Source organism: Bubalus kerabau, chromosome 13, assembly GCF_029407905.1.
Source record: "Bubalus kerabau isolate K-KA32 ecotype Philippines breed swamp buffalo chromosome 13, PCC_UOA_SB_1v2, whole genome shotgun sequence".
Classification (NCBI taxonomy): domain Eukaryota; kingdom Metazoa; phylum Chordata; class Mammalia; order Artiodactyla; family Bovidae; genus Bubalus; species Bubalus kerabau.
The window spans coordinates 28711350-28727831 of record NC_073636.1 but is presented as its reverse complement, the minus strand read 5'-3'; the positions used below and the strand labels follow the sequence as shown (position 1 = coordinate 28727831).

General features: G+C 50.5%; 1 protein-coding gene across 3 annotated transcripts in view; it reads left to right on the top strand.

Annotated features, from left to right (window-relative positions):
- Positions 1 to 16482, top strand: part of FRMD4A (FERM domain containing 4A) — a 323302-nt gene that overhangs the window by 294053 nt on the left and 12767 nt on the right. For all 3 annotated transcript variants that reach the window (XM_055543859.1, XM_055543862.1, XM_055543861.1), the window contains exons 16-22: positions 1584 to 1706; positions 4735 to 4963; positions 7395 to 7451; positions 9113 to 9350; positions 10105 to 10272; positions 12059 to 12918; positions 15258 to 15354. In XM_055543859.1, coding sequence (XP_055399834.1) covers positions 1584 to 1706; positions 4735 to 4963; positions 7395 to 7451; positions 9113 to 9350; positions 10105 to 10272; positions 12059 to 12918; positions 15258 to 15354 — 1772 coding nt within the window. The remainder of the gene's footprint in view (positions 1 to 1583; positions 1707 to 4734; positions 4964 to 7394; positions 7452 to 9112; positions 9351 to 10104; positions 10273 to 12058; positions 12919 to 15257; positions 15355 to 16482) is intronic.

Sequence of the window (16482 nt, the reverse complement as noted above, 5' to 3'; positions counted from 1 at the left end):
TTGAGAGACATTTGAACCACATTGTAAAAAAGAATAAGAGGGGAAAAAAAAAACAGGGAAGAAAACTGCAGAGCATTTTGTCCATTGTGCTCTGAAATGCTTACACTGGGGAATAAAAAGCCCAAGAGGTCATTTCCTGATGGCCTGAACCCAGGAGGAGAGGCCTGGGATCGCAGGGAGTGGGTGTGCTTGTACATGCCAGGTGTACCCACACATGCACTCACACACACACACAACCCATCAAGTACAGACACACACCCCAGTAATGCACACAGCAGTGGCGCAGAGAAGCCAGATCACTCCTTCTGTCGGAAGGTCAGTCTGCCCCTAGAATCTAATGATCAGGACTCACCTGCCCATAGGAGGCTGCCTGGCACAGAAGTTTCTGCGTGAGTGACAGATGTTCCCAAGAAGAGCCTGCACTGAGTCCTTATGTAGCATCCATGTTGGTTTGAGACTAGAGACCAGGGCTCGGTTCTGCCTGGAAGGGCCACCTGTGCCTCGGAGGCAGGCAGTGGGTTTCCCAGGCTTTTCTGGTCCCTGGAAGTGACTCCTTGCAGTAGACTCCTGGGCTCCACTAGGTGGATTAGCTGCTGACTCAAATGTAATCTTTATTCAGCCCAAAGGTAACCACTCATAGAGAGCCTAATCCTAACCGTGAATCATCCCACAGACCTCTCTTCGCCTTTTCCTGGGACCATTGTCCCCATGGTGGTCTGTCCACTAAATTCACTGTCCTTCTACTCACAACAGTTAGATTTCCAGAGCCTCAAAGGCACATACACCAGATTTTTTTAAATAGCTTTGTCAGTAGTATGGATTATATTTCAGTTTCAACTGAAACTCATATCTGTACACATTTAATTTCTTTTGAGCTCAGCCTGTTCCTTGAGCATCCGGCCAGAGTGGAATAATTATTACTCATATTCAGGTTTTAAATAATGTAATAATGCCCTTTTCTGGGATTTGCCCAATAGATACCAATCTTCCTAAGAAAGCTCATTTGAAAGACTCATTTTAAACTTTGATATTTGAGAGGGAATAGTTGATGCAGTGAAAAGAACCAGAGTTTAGAGCCAGAAAGACCAGCGATCTCGTGTTGCCACTGCTCTTACTGGCTGTGCAGTCTCGCTGGGCACTCAGTAGACACACCACATACACGTGTATGAACTTAACAAGTGAAAGAAATTCGGGTTTTTATGATGAAAACCAACAGTGACTTTACTTACCTGATAGGAATTTACTTTGGGAAAAACTTTTCCAAGTGCTTCTGTTCTGTAAAAGAAGGACTGCTCTCATACATTTGTAGAAATGAAATTGCACTGTAGGAACTCCTGTTAACCTTAATATTGTGTGAGGTTATGGTTTCAAAGCTATGTATTGGATCTGTACTTTGAACAGTGTGCATGTGTGTGTGCACGTGTATGTGCGTGCATATATGCGTGTGTGTCCGTGTGTGTGCACATGTGTGTGTCCGTGTATGTGCATGCATGTATGTGTGTGTGCGTGCGTGTGTCCATGTCCGAGAAGCCAGTCATGGACGCTCTGCTGATCCCTCCTCCTATGATGTCACACCTCTACAGGAGCTGACGGGCAAACTGCCCATAGAGTATCCCCTGGATCCAGGAGAGGAGCCACCCATTGTTCGAAGAAGAATCGGGACGGCCTTCAAGCTGGATGAGCAGAAAATCTTGCCCAAAGGAGAGGTGCATGTTTCTTCTCTCTGTGGCTAGATTCTCTGACACCTGCCTTCCTGGCCTATTTGTGAGGGCGCCAGGGTTTTCTCTAATGATGTTTCATTCTACCCAACACCACACCCTCTTTTCCTCCTGAGTAGCCCTCCTGTAGTCTTTTCTTAAGTTATCTGTTTGGCCAGTATTCCGTGCCCGTAGTAGGATTGGTTACCTGTGTTAACCTGAAAGCACTTTGATTTCTGCAGAGGCTGTGTGTCTGACTCAGCAGGCCTGTCGCAGGCAGCAAGGTTAGCGGGAGGATATTCCATAACAGTCATGTGTACTTCTCCCAGCTCTTTGTCACTGAGAGCCAAGTGTGCTGTGTGATCTGTGAGAGAAAACGATCAGAAAGGAAGAATGCCGAGGCCATGTCAGCAGGTGCAGGGGCACTGTTGCTGGGGAAAGACCATCGGGCTGCCCTCGTTGCTGTTCAGTCACTAAGTCGTGTCCGACTCTTTGTGACCCCATGGACTGCAGCATGCCAGGCTTCCCTGTCCTTCATCGTCTCCCAGAGCTTGATCAAACTCATGTCCATTGAGTCAGTAATGCCATCCAACCATCTCATCCTCTGTCACTGGCCTTTCCTCATGCCCTCAATCTTTCCCAACATCAGAGTGTTTTCCAGTGAGCCTTGGGCACCCAGTTGGTTAATAAGTTATCCAGTCTCAGAGCAAGAGAAATTCAAGGCCAGGCACACCTCAGGCCCCAGGGGCACGTCCAGGAAATGGCTTTCCAAATTTATTCCGAATACAGTTACTCATTACAATGCTATTGAACAGAGGGTTTCAAAGGGCAGGAATCAGAGCCAGTGGAGAAGGGAATTCTGTACGGGCTTAGTGTTTTTAAAAAGAGAACCTGATGTTGTCACATAACACGTGCAGTGGTTGAGTTGAGGGGGAAACACATATGCCTTGGAGACAACTGAGGGGGTGACCAGTCTCCTGAAATCTGTAATAGCAGCCCCCCATCCCCAGGCACTGGGAGGAACTGGTGGATGCGCCAGAACCCTTCATCCAAACCCGCAGGCAGTTTTCCTCTTGTGTAGAACGAAGGTCATGACCCTCATTTCTCCAGACTGTTGCTGGGATTAAGTGAGCAAGTGGACAGAAAATATTTAATTCAGTACTGACAAATGCTAGATGCTTAGTAACCACGAGGGGTGTCAGAGGAGGGGTGCTGGGCTGTGGGTGGGCCTGGGACTTTATCAGAACTGGGGTGCAGGCCAGTGCGATTTAGAGAACCATCTGGTGGAGTATTTTTCAAACCCGGCTGTCATCAGAATTGCCTGGAGACTTCCACTCCTCTTGTACTAGTCAGACACCTGCACTGAACCTTCCAGGGGAGACCCCACTTGAGTGAGCACCCCACCCTGCCCATGCCCTGTTGTTCTTCCCACGTTCCCATCACGCCTTCTCACAGAGCCTGTCACACTTCCCATTAAAAGATGACTCGGCTCCCGAAGAATCCTTGTCTCCTGCAGATGTCAGCAGCAGATGCCCCTTTCTCCTGGGAATGCCCTTGACCTCCCTGTTCACACGCAGGCAGCCATCTGTGCGGATGAGCCGCCAGCCTTGTCCTTGGCTTGGTTTAAGTAGTAAGAGTGTGTCCTGGGCTCCCACAAAATCGCAGTCAGGGTCTTGGGCCAGGGCTGTTCTGCCTTCCCAGGAGCAGCTGCGAGCTGAGGTCACTCTCGCAGACCAGGCTGTGTCCTTGGTGACTTTTTTGTCTCGAGGGTCCGGGCAAGAGTCTACCTTGTTATGGTTACTCTTCTCCAGGGATGAAGAAATGCAGTGGGTGTTTGAAGGACCCGGGGACTTTTATTAGCCCCTTGTTCCTTTCAGTCTCCCCCTGGGCCTGTCCCTTTAGGGCTCCACAGGAAGTGAAGTCCAGCTCAGAGTTTTGTGCCTGATGAAGGCACCCTGCCTGGCACACGGTGCCCACAAGTGAGGGTGGAGTATTTGGCCATTTACTAGGAAGTGCTGACTCCAGCGAGCTCGGTAATCTGCTCTTCCGTGGTTAGATCCATTCCTTTCAGGTTTTAGCCAGGCTGTGGATCCTCCGGAGCTACAATGCAGGCTTGGGCTCCCCTGGTCTTGATGGTCTGGGTGGTGTCTGCAGAAGGGACCAGCTGAGCTGCAGAGAAGCCAACAGTTAATCTGAGGGGACCCTTCATCCTCTGGGCCCACCAGGCACCTGCTGGCGGCCACAGTTGCATTTCTCCTGGGTTCAAAACCCTGTTTGAGGGAAAATTCATCCCCCTACTCCTTTCAGCCAAAGTCAGGAGTAGAGGAGGAAGGGAGGGAGGCACACGGGAAAGGAAGGGGTGCCCAGGACGATCCAAGGAGCAGGGGCCCGCTCCACCACCCATCAGCCAGACTCACCGGGGGGGTCCCTGGTCATTCAGCAGAAGTTGTGTGCAGAGCAGGTGTGTGTGGACAGCAGAGCTCACAGAAAACATCTGAAGGAGGCATGATTAAGTAGGGATGAGGCCCAGCATGAAGGACTCAAAATAGGAGAGACAGAGGGCATGTGCTGCAGCTGGGGGTGGTGGGGGTGGGGATGTCCCTGTGAGTCCCCTGCTAGCAAACCCACAGAAGAGCACAGAGAGACCATGCCCCTAATGGAAAGCAGACGCCAACCCAGTGGGCCCTGGATCGCCTCCACGCTGGGTCTTCCAGAACGTTGCTGGAGACCTTGGAAATGAACCCTAGCGGCCCCCAGGCCTGAAAACTCCCTGCTTCTCAGTGACAGTGCCAGTCTCAGGGCTGATGGTTGTCCCCAGGATGGATCAGAGGCCTAGAGTCTCAAAAGCAGGCGTGTCAAGGTCCCTGGCTGCCAGGGACGGGAGGAGCAGGCGCTGAGGGGCCGGGCCCAGCTGGCGTGGGCGCTGAGGCCTCTGGTTCCCTAGTGCGCATGTCTCGCGCGGCAGGGCAGGGGTGGGAGGATGGGCATCACCTGTTCAGCATCCGCCTAAATGCGGCCTCGGCTCCCCCTCCTACAGGAAGCCGAGTTGGAGCGCCTGGAGCGGGAGTTTGCCATTCAGTCCCAGATTACAGAGGCCGCCCGCCGCCTGGCCAGTGACCCCAATGTCAGCAAAAAACTGAAGAAGCAGAGGAAAACCTCTTATCTGAACGCACTGAAGAAGCTGCAGGAGATTGAAAGCGCCATCAACGAGAACCGCGTCAAATCTGGGAAGAAACCCACCCAGAGGGCCTCGCTGATCATCGACGGTCAGTGCTAAGACCACTCCCCACTGTGGGTGTCTCTTCCCTTCCCCCATTGGCCTCAGGGGATGGGTGTCCTTGTCCAGAGGTGGACCCAAAGCCCAGACCCCTGAGTAACCTAGCAAGCTGCTGAAGTACCCCTGTGTGTTAATATTTCCATCCATAAGATGAAGCTAGAAAGACCTGGTACCAGTGAGATCAATAAGATGCACTCAGAACCAGAGATAAAAGGGATTATACAAATCAAAGGAGTATTATTACTCTTTATGGCCTCTTGGGAGTGCACTGCTCTCAGTCTCCTGGGAGCTGAGTCCTGAGCCAGCCTAGGCTCCGACATCCTCAGGGACCTGGTCACCCTACCCAGGTCTGGAGGGAAAGGCGGGAGGCTGGGCTACCCCGAGGCCAGCACCCACGCAGCCCTCTTTTGTCTCCATAGGCTTCTGTCACACTGCTGAGGCTGGAGAGGTCTGGGCCTCCCCACTGTGATGGTCTAGAGCCCAAAACCCTGGTCCAGGAGGGGTTAGGAGCTGGGAAGACTATATTTGGTGAACACTAGAAGGGAAGAACCCAGAATTCATCACCAACTCTCAAGTCTCTCCCAGCTATCATGATCCTTTTTTTTTTTTTTTAAGTCAGCAAACTCTTTTTATTTTAATGGGAGTATAGTTGTGTTGTATAACACTGCATTCCTTTCAGGTGTACAGCAAAGTGATTCACAAAAGACTAGATATATACATCTATTCTTTTTCAGATTCTTATCCATTACAGGTTATTACAGGATAATTTAATATAGTTCCCTGAATATAGTAGGTCCTTCCTTATCAATTTCTTTAAGATATATCATCAAGTATCCTTTCATAGTTTATACATATTTATCATACTTTTGCTCCAGGAAGACAGAAAGTAGAAGAGAGGTTACGAGGGGTTGGGGGAGGTGGACAGGGGAGTTACTGCTTTATGGGGACAGAGCTTTAGTTTGGGGAAGATGACAAGTTCTGGGGCTAGATGGTGGTGATGGCTGCACCAGAGTGTGGATGTTCTTAAATTCACTGAACTGTACGGCTAAAACAGTAAACTTTCCATTATGTATGTTTTACCACTGCTCTCTATATATATTGCTGTAGCGTAAAACTTGGGGCATCCTGGGGAGGGGATAACAGACTGGCGACTCCAAGATGCTAGTCAAGGCTGTGTCTCCTAGCAGTTCATAGTTCATCAAGCAATACAAATAAAGAGAATTCTTAGTTCAAAGAGAGAAAGATCATAAAACAGTTTTTTTGCTCTAGGAAATTTGAAATAACTGTCCTTCTGCCTCTTGCCCTGTTGTCCTTGGCGAAGATGTTGTCATTTTCCCTAAAAGAGCTGCAGTCAGCCTGCCTTCCTCTGTCTTCTCTGCCTTTTGGGACTTCTTCTGCACCCTTGAAGGGACCTGGGGGGGTCCCCAACTCTGCAGAAACATCAGCAAGGCTGACGGAGTCTGGGAGGGACAGCTGAGGGACAGACGTCTTGCTGGTCGACCACAGAAGAGCATGGTTCCCCTGCCTGCTCAGCGAGGGCCATTCTGTGAGGGCAGCCAGCAGAGTCCGTCTGTAATTCACTCTCTGACCAGCTGGTGAATGGTCCCATCCAAGCTGTTAGCCATGTGTTTATCTGCTTAAGAATATACCTTCTCCATTTTTCTGCCTCCTTGAAATATGTTTGATCATAAGAGCCCACTTGAATTAGAGTAATTCCAGTTTCTTCTTCCATGCCTTAGCCTGGTTTGTTATTTAAGAGATAAAAGGCTAAGCTTGGGATCTAAAGACCTGGGATCTTTTGCTGACTTAGCCAGGAGAGCAGCACAGCCCTGGACAAGCCATCCCTCCCTAGATATCCCTCAGTTTCCCTAGCTGCTAAAGGAAGGGGATTATCTTTCTGTCTCCCTCTGGGTGTGTTCTCATGGTTAATTGAATGGTGTCTCTGAAAATAAGCTTCGGAGAGAGAAGCTGTACTTAGAAGCTTGTTTTGTCTGCTAATGGCTTAAGAAGTTTATTGAGAAGTCATTTACTGTCATATGAGCCAAACCAAGCTCCTCACCCTAGTTTCGCGTGTGTAGAATAAATAGCAGGTCACTTCCTTGGGTTGAGTTGGAACGCGCCCTGAGATGGGCCGGGGCAATGATGTGGCCAGGCAGCCTTTATGCTGGATATTAAGCTGCTCAGTATTGCTGTCGCCAGTGAAACAAAGAACGGGCACATTGCAGTGTCAGGGATGGGGGGTGAGTCATGACCTACCACAGAGACTGTCAAAAGAAGTGCCTAAGAGCATTTTGATTGTTTCATGGGTTCTTTCTGATTAGAAAGAAATGGGATGGTGGGAAACTCAACGATATTCACAGATAGAGCTTTGTCTAAGGGATGTGTTTAACTCATACATTTATGCTTTTTTGTTTTCCCAGACGGAAATATTGCCAGTGAAGACAGTTCCCTGTCAGATGCCCTTGTTCTTGAAGATGGTATGTTGTCTGTTTCCTGCTTGAGAACTCAGAGCATAGATTAAACTGGGATTAAGCTGAGTGTAGTCTGGGACAGCCTGGGATTAAGCTATATGTAGTCTGAAACAGCTCAATGGAAAGCCAGGAGCCGGATAAAGATAGCACCGGGTTCCCTGTATTTCTTTCACTGCTCAGTGGTCACCTATTTGGCTGAGAGTGGGTGGGCACTACAGAAACACATGCCTATTGGAATTTCATTATGTCTTGGGGCCTGGAGGTAAGATTTAAGGTGGTGCTGAGTGGTTTGAGTTGTTTGGTCATGTCCAGCTCCTTGTGACTCCATGCACTGCAGCACGCCAGGCTTCCCTGTCCTTTCCTGTCTCCTGGAGTTTGCTCAAACTCATGTCCATTGAGTTGGTGATGCTATCCAAGTGAGTGGATGGTGTTTGACTTTTTTAGTTGCCAAAACCACATTTTTACCTGAACAGATGATTTAAACACCATGTATAGTTTCCTTTTGAGTGTAATTTCTGGAGGAAAGAAATGGACATTGGTTTGGGTCAGAAAGATTGAAACCTGCTAGGAGAGCCTACAGGCAGCCAGAAAAAAACAAGTCTCTGTACCTTCCTGAGAAATGGTGAAAGTGAAAGAAAGATGTCCCTTTAGATTCCTGGTCACCTAGAAAACTGTCTTCTTCTTTCTCATTGACCTCCAAAAACCTAGTGATTCTCAGGATAGTTTCTTGGGAAATTCTTACAAAACTAGAAACGCTCACACACCTACCACCCCCCAACCCCAGCCCACCATCGCCGCCACCCCCATCACCACCACCACCACACATCAGGGAAGAAGGAATTCCAAACACAGAACCATATTAGAGAATGTTCCCATGAATTTAAGCCCAACCTGGGGATGTCAGGGAATTAATGATATGGAAATATGGGATTAGCCAAAAAGGTCATCCAGGTTTTTCAGTAAGATCTTTTTGACTTTTTTTTTTTTTAATCTTTTTTGGCCAATCCATTGTATTAAGTGGTAGTTATTTATTTGTTTGCCCTTTAGGAAAACTTCAGGTGGTAAGGGGTGTTTCAGACAGAAAACGTGGAAGATCTTGCTCCTAGTCATAATGATAACTATAAGGATAATACTCGTTGTCATTGATGTGGGATGAGGCTGGCAGGGTATTTGCCCAGTTGTCTTGGTCCTGCTATATGCAATCAGATCGTCATGTTTTTATTCATTACATGGGTGGGAGGAAATCCTGGAACTGCAGGGGAGTGGGTGCCATGTTTTGAATATCAGAGATCCAGTGCTGGTTTTGACCTCTGTGGACTCCAGTCTCTTCCGGGGAGGAAAGCAGAACACTTGAGGGAGATTCCTCTGTAAAGAGAACTTGGAATAGGAATAGATTGTCCTTAGCATTGCGTGTGATCAGTTTCTTCCCCATATGCCAGACCCTGGACCTACCAAGGGGCATAACTGCATCACTTGGGCCCCCCACTCCCATCGCAGGTAGCTCCTTCCAGGGGCACTTACTGATTTGAGGGGTAAAACAGTGAAACCACAGCTCCTGTCCACTGACCTCCGATGGCGGGGGTGGAATTAGGGTGGGCGGAGCCTGCAGGGGTAAGGGGGAAGGATGACCCTTGCTCACTTCCACTCTTTTTTCCGTCTTGGTGCAGAAGACTCTCAGGTCACCAGCACACTGTCCCCCTTACAGTCCCCTCACAAGGGGCTCCCTCCTCGGCCACCATCGCACAACCGGCCACCTCCTCCCCAGTCCCTGGAGGGACTCAGGCAGATGCACTATCACCGCAATGACTATGACAAGTCGCCCATAAAGCCCAAAATGTGGAGCGAGTCCTCGCTAGATGAGCCTTACGAGAAGGTCAAGAAACGTTCCTCGCACAGTCACTCCAGGTGAGCTGGGCCGGGAAGGCCACACGAGGTCACTGTCCACACTTGGACAGAATCCAAGGGCTAAGTAGCATCTGCAAGTCTCAGGTCCCCCGCACCCTGCATGCGCCTCCCCTGGGCTGCCTTCTAGCAGGGCTGTGCCACAGCGCCCTCTGCTGCCGACCTGCCAGAGGTGCAGATTTGTCATTCGTAGGGAAATTTGGGGTTTTTGGCTCACAATCCACGTTGGCAGCAGCTTGCTTGAATGTCCTTAAATTCCATGAGAATTAATTAGGAAATCATAGGCAGAAGTATTCTGAAATGGCCAATGAGAGTCCACTCATAAGAATCCCAAAGTGGCTGAGAACCCTAAACCATCATCCAACAGAATTCCAAAGCCAAACAGCTGTAATCTTAGCTGTGTATTTCCAGTTCATTATTCAGCTGATATGGGAGAGGGAGGTTTTTGTCTGCCTCTCTGTTTTTCTCATTTCCCTTCATTATGCCCCGTAAAACTCCCAGTGGGTGCCCGGACAGGTAAATATTTGTCTTATGGAAAACAGAAACTGTGGTTGAGGGCAGGGGCTTCACAGAACAGGGGCTTCATCTCACACTGCCCTAAGGCATGAAGGATAAGGGATAAGGATGCCCACCACTTCTGGGGGAGTCCTGGGCAAACTTCCCCCACCCCTAGAGGGATGTCCTGAGGCCACAGTCAGCAACCTCAGAGAAGGGGCAGCCCTGGCAGGCAGTGACCAGCGTGGCCTCTGGTTTGCAGCAGCCACAAGCGCTTCCCCAGCACGGGGAGCTGTGCCGAAGCGGGAGGCGGGAGCAACTCCCTGCAGACCAGCCCCATCCGCAGCCTCCCACATTGGAACTCGCAGTGCAGCATGCCATCCACACCCGACCTCCGCGTCCGGAGTCCCCACTATGTGCATTCCACGAGGTGAGTCTCCCCATTTCCCTCCATGGGCCAGACCCCTACCTTTGTAAAAATTTGGCCCCACACTGGCCCAGGTAACTGGTGAACTAGAGTCAGGACTGAACTGATGAGGTAGGCTCTTCTGTAAGTGAAGCAGAATTAAAAAGTGAGCCGGCAGCAGAAGGACCCCAGGAGCCAAGAAACACATTATATCCCACTGTCTGCATAGTGGGGCACCAGGAGCTGGTCAGAGAATCCCCCAGACACTGTGCGTATGGAAGGAGCTTTCCCAATAAGAGCAGAGGTGGGAACTTGAGCTGGATTAGCAGGGACCAGAACAGCCTTGCCCAGAGGAGGTCCCCTTGTACCTAAGTTTAAGCCTAAGTTTATCCTGGACTTCCTTGAATGCCCCAGGGGGTACATTACACAGCAGAAGGAAAAGTGAGTTTTCAGTGAATCCCACCTTCTTTTCCTAAAAAGAGGCAAAACCAAAGCCATCATTCAATTTTCTCTAATACTTAAGTTCATAGGGACTATAGTTCAAAGGACAGATAGTGTGATCTGCTGTAAGTAGTAAACCATTTATACAGGATAAAACTGAGCTCTCCAGGCAAGAGTCTCTCATCTAGCCATCCATCCATCCATTCACTCACTCACTCATACAACAGATACTTATCAAGTGCATCTATGTACCAAGTGCAGGGGACAAAAAAGACTACACCATGCTCCCATCAGACTGATGTTTTAGTAGGAAGAGAGTTCACAGTAAAGAAATGTCAGCAGTGATAAGTATTGAGAAGAATAATGAGCAGGCAAGAAGCTAGAGAGTGAAGGGAGAGACTATCATTTAAATGAAACCAACAGAGAAGTCTTCTCTAATAAGATAACATTTGAGCAGAGACCTGGATGGGATGGGTGGTGTGCTCTAAGGATATTCAGGGAACAGGAAGGTCAAAGAGCCAGATTCAGGCTTGCACTTGGCATGTTCCCATGAGCTTGAGTGGAAGTAGGGAGTGGAACCAGAGAGGAAACTGAGGCCTGAGTCAAAGAGGGCCACATGATTGGGATTTCACAGTCTACCCCGAGTGACAGTCACCCCGGGACTCGCCTCTTCGTGTACTTGGTTAACCCAGCCATGGTGAATTTCTGTGGAGTCCTTACACTCTGCCCCCATGGCCATATTGATGGATATTTATTGTGTGGCTCCAATAAGTGGAATGGAGTATAAACAAAGTAGTGGAGGAGTGTTTATTTGCCTCTTTCATTTTTAAGTATTCCACGTGCCACCAGTCTTCCTTTTTACACAGGTGTTCACAGGGAAATAGAAATCTATTGACATGGGTTTCATAATAGTACTGGGTGGAACCATATGACTGCTTCTGCAAGGCTTGTTTTTTTTTGACCTACTAAAATGGCATTTCAAAAAAAATGGCATTTCAGCGGCTTAACATAATGCTAAAACGGGGATAATCTTGATTGGCTGTGTCTGTAGCTTCTCTTTTCATCTTTTAAAAAAAAAAAAAGCGGGGTGGGGGGGTGCTGGCTATTGGAGTGCTTTTTTCAGAAGTAACACGTGGGCGCTGTCTCTGACCCCACCGCCCATTCAAAATTAAACATCAGAGCAGAGGCCTGGGGGATCAGCCGTCCCCTTCTCGCCCTGCCTTCACCTGGGAGGGTTGGGAAGCACCGACTCTTGGACTGTTTCCGAAGTCTGATGCACGTTTCCGAAGGCCCCGGGCCGCGATCGCAGAGCCGCCAGCCCCTTCCCCTGGGCGCCCCCAGACCCACCTCGCCGGTCCTCTCCCCGCAGGTCGGTGGACCTCAGCCCCACGCGGCTGCACAGCCTGGCCCTGCACTTTCGGCACCGGAGCTCCAGCTTGGAGTCCCAGGGCAAGCTCCTGGGCTCGGAGAACGACACTGGGAGCCCCGACTTCTACACGCCACGGACTCGTAGCAGCAACGGCTCGGACCCCATGGACGACTGTTCGTCGTGCACCAGCCACTCGAGCTCGGAGCACTACTACCCGGCGCAGATGAACGCCAACTACTCCACGCTGGCCGAGGACTCGCCGTCCAAGGCGCGCGCGCGGCAGCGCCAGCGCCAGCGGGCGGCGGGCGCGCTGGGCGCGGCGAACTCCGGGAGCATGCCCAACCTAGCGGCGCGCGGCGGCGGCCACGGCGTCTACCTGCACAGTCAGAGCCAGCCGAGCTCGCAGTACCGCATCAAGGAGTACCCGTTGTACGTGGAGGGCGGCGCCACACCGGTGGTGGTGCGCAGCCTGGAGAGTGACCAGGAAGGCCACTACAGCGTCAAGGCGCAGTTCAAGACCTCCAACTCCTACACGGCTGGCGGCCTCTTCCGGGAGAGCTGGCGCGGCGTCGACGAGGGCGACGCGGGCCGCCTGACGCCCTCGCGCTCGCAGATCCTGCGGACTCCATCCCTGGGCCGCGAGGGCGTCCCCGACAAGGGCGCCGGCCGCGCCGCCGTCTCGGACGAGCTGCGCCAGTGGTACCAGCGCTCGAGCGCCTCGCACAAGGAGCACAGCCGCCTGTCGCACACCAGCTCCACCTCCTCGGACAGCGGCTCCCAGTACAGCACCTCCTCGCAGAGCACCTTCGTGGCGCACAGCAGGGTCACCCGGATGCCCCAGATGTGCAAGGCCACGTCAGGTGAGGAGGGACCGGGGACTGGGAGGGCGCGGCGGCCGGGCGCGTGCATGTGTGATCATCGGTCAGGTTGTGAACCGGCGGAGAGTGCAGCTTTTAGAGTCGGCAGTAAGGAGAGATGGTTAATTCTAGAAACCTAGCTGTGCGATATGCAAGACCTTCGTTCCCCTCCTTTCCCATCCCTTCCATTCTGCCCTTGGTTTTGCCAAAGGAGGAAGACCCCGGAGCGGGTAGGGCGGTGCATCTGACACCCTAGCCCACCCCCAGCGGGCTGCGCAGTCTCCCATTTCAGCTTCCTAAGTTCTGATGCCATCCACCCGTCCAGCCACTTCTCCTTGTAAGGACAGAGATGCAGGAAGTGGTGAAGTCCGTGTCTCTAGGTTTATCCAGTCAAAGGTGCGCCTTTGCCCTGGTGAAGGGAAACGGCGGTAGAGAGTTGAGCGGCACCCTTGCAGAGGAGAGCTCCCTCCGGGTGATGCTTGGTCCTGAGGCCCTGAGACTTGGCCAGTGTCCCCCGCCCCCCAGGTGGGGCAGACTGGCTGCAGAAAGAAGTGGCAGTTCTGCCTGAGTTCCCCAGTGACTTCATGGAACTCCTGACTACACCTCAGTATCCCTTTCCAGTGATGTTGTGATCTAACCAAAGTAATTTTTGTCAAGTGCCTCTGATGCCCTGGGGTTACACCTTCACATTTTCATCATCAGATGAAAGGTTACCTTATATTCTTGTACTTGGGCATTAAGCAGTACTGAATCCAGTGAAAAAATGGAAGAAACCATCCTCCCCCTTCAGTTACAATCCCTTCCCATCTCCATCTCCAAGAAAGAATAATGGTAATAACAACCAGGATGTGTCCTGCCTTCTCCACATCCCTGAGGGGTTCTCAGCACCTGCACACATGAGCTTGTGTAGGTTATCTCAGTTTCCACAAAGAGGGGGGAGAGAGTAGCAATAAGAGCAGCTTTCTAGTTGGTAGACGGGTGCTGCCCATTCACGAATCGCCTGATAATGCCAATTTGAAAAAGAGAGCAACTGTATTCCCCTGGCTGTAGGAAAGAAAACAGGGGAGGACTTTGAGACATAATAAAAAATGATTCTCAAAGTATAACATGAGCAACAAAGAGAACGAAGTCCAAGTCAGGATTTAACTTGGGACTGGAAAGAAAGAGAAGTAAGGGCAAAAACCCAGGGAAATGGGAGTGATCTTAAGGAAGGAAAACGAGGGGTCCCTCTTTGGGGAACTGAAGGAGATGCTTGGGGCCTAGGAAGGGCAGGGCAAAGAGGAAGGCCTGGCCGGCTCCCGGGTACACCAGGCCACAGGGCTCCTACCTCCTCTCCCCAGCGCCCCACTGACTCATGTATTAAGTTTTATCGGCTGAATGACAAGTTTCAGAGACAAGAATAAATATGGTTCAAGCCATTGTGAGAGAACCATGGACTTCAGTGTCCTAAAATCTTCTTTAGATGCCTCTGTCATCTGTCAAATCAGCCCAGTGACATTTGCCATCAACTTCCTAGGAGGATTTTGAGAATAATTGCATGAGTAAGTTACACATAGCGTTTAAAGAGCATGTTTCCCTGTGACCCTATTAGGAGAAGCCTTGGTTGGACAGGTCAGGAGTGTTTATATTCTGTCAGAATTGTAGTGCTTGTCTAGTAGATTTGCTTTACCCAAACAGATTTGGTAAATCTTTTGAAACATATTTTAAGCTAAAAATTCTAGGAAGCTGTATCTGATGAAAAAGATTGCATTCCCAAGGAGGCAAAGGGATGCATTTAAATAGGATTTGCTTCCTAGTGAGTTTTCCCAACTAAACAAATCCTGTCCCCATCAATAAGCTCCCAGTAGTCAGACTTGGATGAGCTCTGAAAAGCCCTGCCCCATTTGAAGTGTCCTAAACATGGTAAATGACAAGCCTGAAACAGCAGAGACCTCAAGCTCTGAGACCCTTTCTGGAGGTTCTCTATTCTATGTAATGAAGAACAGTTTTAACCTTGGGGCCACATGTGGAAACTCCCTGGGGCGTATCTCGCTGGTGTCCGGAGAAATCGGTCATGCCTGCACTAGGTCAGCCCAGGTCCCCCCTTCTGAGGACTGTGGGGACTGTCACCATCCTTGTGGCCACTTCCCAGTGGCAAAGCAGGGGACCTGGAATCTCAGGTGAGCTTGACCCACATGGAGCTAGAACGGCTCAGGAGAGAAAACGTAATTGGCCAAATGTGGGGAGATGGGCTGATGTTTTCCCATCAGGACCCTGAAGCGGGTCCTGGGAGCGTCTCTGGAAGGAAACTCCTCCACTCCCCTGGGTCTGACCCCTGTCTTTTCCGCACCACCCACACACAGCTGCCTTACCTCAAAGCCAGAGAAGCTCAACACCGTCGAGTGAAATCGGAGCAACGCCCCCCAGCAGCCCCCACCACATCCTAACCTGGCAGACCGGGTGAGTTCCCTTGGCAGGCCTCTGATTCTCCCTCTCAAGTTCTGGAACCCTCCTCAGCCTTCTCTGTGGGTTAGAGGATAGCAGGTATAACATCCTAGTTAACAGAGGGTGTGTCAGCAGAAGAACGATGTCCTGGGAATGATGGACGGCACTGGGAAACTCCCTCCTCTCCGGGGAGGCCCCGGGCCCTGCTAGTCCCTCGTCACCCCCACCCCTTACACCGCGGTCATTTTATTCAGCTGATTCTCTCTACTCTCTTTCAAAGCTGGTGATAATCCCAAAAATGTGGAGGAGGTGAGTGCACTTCTTTGACCAGATGTCTGTGTTTGGCAGACGTTTTTCAGTTTCTGCACATTTATCTCTAGTGATTTTTAAGTCAGGCTTTGTCTTAGTGTTTGACAGGAGAGCTAAGATTGAGTGCTTGCTGTGTACTCAAAGACCAGGAGCTTCTTCTAACCTGTATCAGCTTATGTAATCCTTACTGCAACTTTGTAAGGGAAGTATCCAGACTTTTCCTGTTCTATAGATGAGGCTCAGAGAAAGTCAGTGCCTTTTCATCTTACACAGTTGGATGACCCTGTAATTTCAGCCCTGCACTCTGTTACCCCAAACCAAAGCCTTGTCTTTTTCCACTAAGCCAGTGGTTCTTAAAATGCAGTACCCAGCAGCATAAGCATCACCTGGGATATTGTTAGAAATGCACAAACATCTCGGGTCCATCAGTGACCCACTGAGTCAGAACCTAAGTCGAGGGTGGAGGGCGCTGGCAGTCAGTGTGGTGACAAGCCCTCCAGGGGATTCTGATGCACTCAAGTTTGATGTCACTGAACACCCCAGACTGCCTCTTACTCCTCTTGAATTAAAAGAGCCTGCGGTCTCAGCTGCCGGTGTTCTCTGTCCACTCTCACTGTTTGGTTTGTCTGTTGGGCAGCAGCTACCCACTCCGTCCTTACTACACACCTTATAACACTTCCTTACGTACCATCTGCACTCCAGCTCTAGCTCCTGCGGTCAGGCAGCTGCTGCAAGGCTTCGGGCCCAAGAGTCTCAAGAGGACAGATCCATAAGAGTGACCTTTTGTGTATATGGTACCTCCACTGACTAAGCCATCTCCCCCCAAGTAAGGAC